The 4,268-nt window shown below is 55.1% G+C and overlaps 2 protein-coding genes across 3 annotated transcripts in view; both read right to left on the bottom strand.

Annotated features, from left to right (window-relative positions):
* Window positions 1–550, bottom strand: part of LOC111824463 (syncytin-1-like) — a 10,128-nt gene extending 9,578 nt beyond the window's left edge. For both annotated transcript variants that reach the window (XM_023748661.1, XM_023748660.1), the window contains exon 1: window positions 110–550. The gene's annotated coding sequence lies outside the window, so the exon portion shown is untranslated. The remainder of the gene's footprint in view (window positions 1–109) is intronic.
* The window catches only part of LOC102418972 (Friend virus susceptibility protein 1-like), a 46,787-nt gene extending 45,908 nt beyond the window's left edge, over window positions 1–879 (bottom strand). The window contains 1 exon segment of the mRNA XM_023748666.1: window positions 570–879. Coding sequence (XP_023604434.1) covers window positions 570–658 — 89 coding nt within the window. The 5' untranslated portion in view covers window positions 659–879.
* Between the last annotated feature and the right edge of the window lie 3,389 nt (window positions 880–4,268).

Raw genomic sequence — 4,268 nt, 5'->3', positions numbered from 1 at the left:
GGAGGTCGTCACCTCGTTGGCTCTGACAAGGTCCTCGGCGGCGTCCCGCCACCCTCGTCACTAACTATGGGCGCTCGCCAGACAGAAAGAAACCAGGCGCTTAACTCACCAATGCTGCTGGGACGTCCGAGGTCAGCTGCCGCGGCCAGGAGACAGGAACCCGGGCTGCTTGCTTGCTGGGGTCCGAGACCCCCGTGGGTATTTCGCCGGGGCCTCCAAATGTTACAGTGCGAGTCCCCCAGAGACAGACTACCGACTCATACATAGATGGTTTAAGCAAGCAAGCGTTTATTGATTACAAGGAGAACTCGCCGCCTCAAGTATCCCGCCCCCCAGGAAGGCGGACAAAATGGCGGAGCGGGCCGCGCTCCGGCGGCGAGGGTCCTCCCCACTGCGCGCGCCCCCCACCCGCTCCAGACGCCCCAACATACGGGCGAAGGCCGTGGTCCTGACCACGCGACAGCGTGGCCATCCCGCCACAGCCCCGGGCACCTCATTAGACGCGCGGCCCAGATCCCCAAGCCCCGCCGCGCAGACGGAAAGAAACCGAAGACGAAGGAAACACTTACCTGACTCCGACTTCCTCAATGAACAGCGTGGGGCTCACGCTCGCGTTCCATTTTGTAGAGCGCGCCACTCGCGAGGACCCCCCCCCCATCCCCCACGGCCAGTGTGTGCTCCGCCCCGAGGCGTCTAGTGTCGGCGCCGGTGCCAGAGACCCCCGCTTCGGTGCTTGAAGAAGGGACACTGTCTGTCCCGGTTAGAATCCTCCGGAAAGTCGGGACATAATACGTTGCCCCCGTAGGCGGACAACAGAAACCAAGGAAATACCGCCGCCTGTTGTCTTGTCAGGATCGTCAGGCACATCGGTGGACGGCCCCAAAGGAGGATCCGGAAAAGGAAGGACCCCGAGTGGGGGCGTGGCCGAAAAGGGAAAACTGGCGGTGCCTGCGCCACAGCCCTGGCGGAAGGGGCGGGGCCGACCCCCGACGTATTCCCAGCGGCAGAGTGGGAGGCGGGGCCAGAGCTGAGATTGACAGGGGGGGAGTTCTGGGAGAGCGCCCACCGGACGCGGAGTTAGAGCCTTAGCCCCGGCTCTGGTTCGGGGCGGGGAGGTGCGGGGGGCGGGGAGGCGGGGAGAGGGGGCCGGGCTGGGGTCCTGGACTCCGGGTCCGAGGGAGGAGGACGAGGACAGGACTCTGGGGCTGAGGCAGGACCGTGTTTGGGGCTCGTTCCCCGGTTTTTAGATCGCCAAAGTCCTGGGGGCTGGGTTTCATGGTAGGTTGGCGATCTAAGGCGTGTCATCAGACATGATGGTAAAACTTTTTTTTTCTTTTTATATTTTATTGATTTTTTACAGAGAGGGAGGGAGAGGAAAGGAGAGTTAGAAACATCGATGAGACAGAAACATCAATCAGCTGCCTCCTCCACACCCCCTACTGGGGATGTGCCCGCAACCAAGGTATGTTTTGTTTTGTTTTGTTTTGTTTTTCAAAGATGAAAAAGGAAACTTTTCTGTATCAACCCACACACCGGAGGTCGCCGTGGTCAACAGTTTGGTGCGGACTCTTTATGGCTCACACACACGCACACACAACACTCATGTACACACACATATATACACACACACACACACACATGCACACACGTGTGAATAGAACACATGTTGTTTAGCTGGTTCCCCTCGTCATCTGGGTTTTTCTCCTTCCTTCTGGCTGGGAGATTCCTCCCTGAAGTCTGTAGTCCGAAGTGAAAGGAAGAGACTCGAACTCCTCTCTTAGGAAAAACAAGGCGTTTTTTCCTATCCCAGTGGTTCTCAACCTTGGCTGCACATTAGAATCACCTGGGAATCTTTTTAAAATCCTGATTTGTGGGCCTCATCCTCCGGAAATTCTGTTTCTTTGTTATGGGGTGAGGCCCAACATTAGTAACAAAGAAACAGAATTTTCAGAGGATGAGGCCCAGAAATCAGGATTTTAAAAAAAGATTCCCAGCCGAAACCGGTTTGGCTCAGTGGATGGAGCGTCGGCCTGCGGACTGAGGGGTCCCGGGTTCGATTCCGGTCAAGGGCATGTACCTGGGTTGCGGGCACATTCCCAGTAGGGGGTGTGCAGGAGGCAGCTGATCAATGTTTCTCTTTCATCGATGTTTCTGACTCTCTATCTCTCTCCCTTCCTCTCTGTGAAAAATCAATAAAATATATTTAAAAAAAAAAAAAAAAGATTCCCAGGTGATTGTAATGTGCAGCCAAGGTTGAGAACCACTGTGACCTACCCGGACCTCATGCTGAGTAAAGCCAGGGCTTCCCTGTGGCCACAAGGCTGGGAGTGAGGTGCCCTGGTCCCCGCTGCGCCCACCTCCTCCCTCCCCTCCCTTGCCCAGGCCCCCAAGGGCACGCTGGTTCCCTGGGCTTTCTTAGGACCTGCCAAGCACACAGTTGCACCCCAGGACCTTTGCATTTGCCGTTCCCTCTGCCTGGAAGTCCCTCTCTCTCTCTCTCTCTCTCTCTCTCTCTCTCTCTCTCTCTCTCCCTCCCTCCCTCCCCCCTCCACCTCCTTTCCACTTTCTCTCTCTGAAAAGCAATGGAAGAAATTCCTCTTTTGTCAGGGCCAGCCTGACAGGTTGAACCGGGCTGAGGTAGGGAGGGGGGAATTGAGAAAAGAAAGAAAGACAGGAGAGCGGGATCCGGAGGACTACAGATCAATCGAGGAACTGCAGCAAGTTTATTAACCACACAATGCCTTTTATACACAAAACACTGAATGGGACATCTGTCAACAGGAATGTATTCTTTGTTCCTCTTAATCTCTAAGGGAGAGACAGAGCAGAAGGACAAATTGTCGGTACAGCAAATCTCAGTAAATAGTTACAGACTTCTTGATAAGCCATGAAAGGCTGTTCTCATTCTACAAAGGTTGCTCTCATTCTACTGATAACCGCCATCCAAACACGTCTGGGAAAACTGTGTGGGTAAGGGTCCCAGCCGTGCTAGCCCCTTCAGGTGCAGGGACAATGTCAGCTTACACCTGGTCTCCAACACTCGTTGGCCTAATTCTTGGCTGGCCTTGTGCCTCAAGTCTCTTTGTCATGATTCCCTCCCCTCACTTCTACCCTTAAGCCCCATCCTTCTACCCCACAGGGCCCAAGGGATGACCTCAGGAGGTATGACAGTTCCACAGAACACTGACAAGGTACTAAGCCCAAAGCATATTCTGGCCAAAAGTACAGATTTTAAAATACCGATTAGTAATTTGAGTGGGGGAGACTCAGAGGGGACTGAAAAGGGACAAGAGTCGGGGTGGGTGTGAGGGCCGGAGAGCAGGGTCGTCAGCCCCGTGGCAGGGAGCTGTGGGAGCAGGAAGGAAGGAGGGCCATTCCCATGTCCTAAGTCCAGATGGCCTGGGGTGCCAGGATGAACCAGAAATTCACGTAGTTCATGTAGGAAATGAATCCTGAGGGAGGAAGAAAGCAGAGGGGGTGAGGTGTAGAGTTCACCAACCCCACCTGGACCCCAGTCCTCTCCCCATGCCCAATGATACCCCCTACCCTGTCCCCACATCCATCCCTAGACCCAACCTCAACCCCATTCCTGCACTGTCCGAATCCATTTCCAAATTCAATCCTGTCCCCAGTTCCATCTCATCCCCTACACTGTCCCCAACCCCTTCACCTGTATTTTCCTCAACCCTCCACCTTCAAACCCAAACCTAACCCATCCCTACCCTGCCCCCAATAATCCATTTCCTAACCCAAACCCAACCCCATCCTCATCCCCAACTCTTTCCCGGGCCGTCCCCCATCGGCATCACTGAAACCTGTTCAAACCCAACCCCATCCCAGCTCAGACCAATCGACAGGAAGCAGAAGATGCCAATCCACGCCAGGTAGAAGCTACGCCCCAGACTGTAGGTCATGCCTTCCTGCAGGAACTCACGGGCCTGCAGCAGATAGAACAGGATACCCAATACCATGCTGGTCCCTGCAGGAGTACAGGTGTTAGGAGGCTGGACAGCAGGTGTGTGAAGACCCGTGCCCCTGGTTGTGTAACTGGGTGGCTCTTGCCCATTATTTCCCCACTTCCTTTGCCCCCCTGTATCTCTGCTCACAAGCAGGATAAGAGGCTCCTGACAATGTCCTAGCAGAGGACACTGGAAGTGCAAGTCTTGGTCTTTCTGTGGGCCATGGGCGTGTCTAAAACCACAGGCTTTGGGGCCAACTGACTGGAATGCTTGTCTGGCCTCTGCCTCCCACCGTCGGGACACACTCCA

This window comes from Myotis lucifugus, unplaced genomic scaffold (assembly GCF_000147115.1).
Source record: "Myotis lucifugus unplaced genomic scaffold, Myoluc2.0 scaffold_1634, whole genome shotgun sequence".
Lineage (NCBI taxonomy): Eukaryota > Metazoa > Chordata > Mammalia > Chiroptera > Vespertilionidae > Myotis > Myotis lucifugus.
This window is presented reverse-complemented; position numbering and strand designations above follow the sequence as displayed.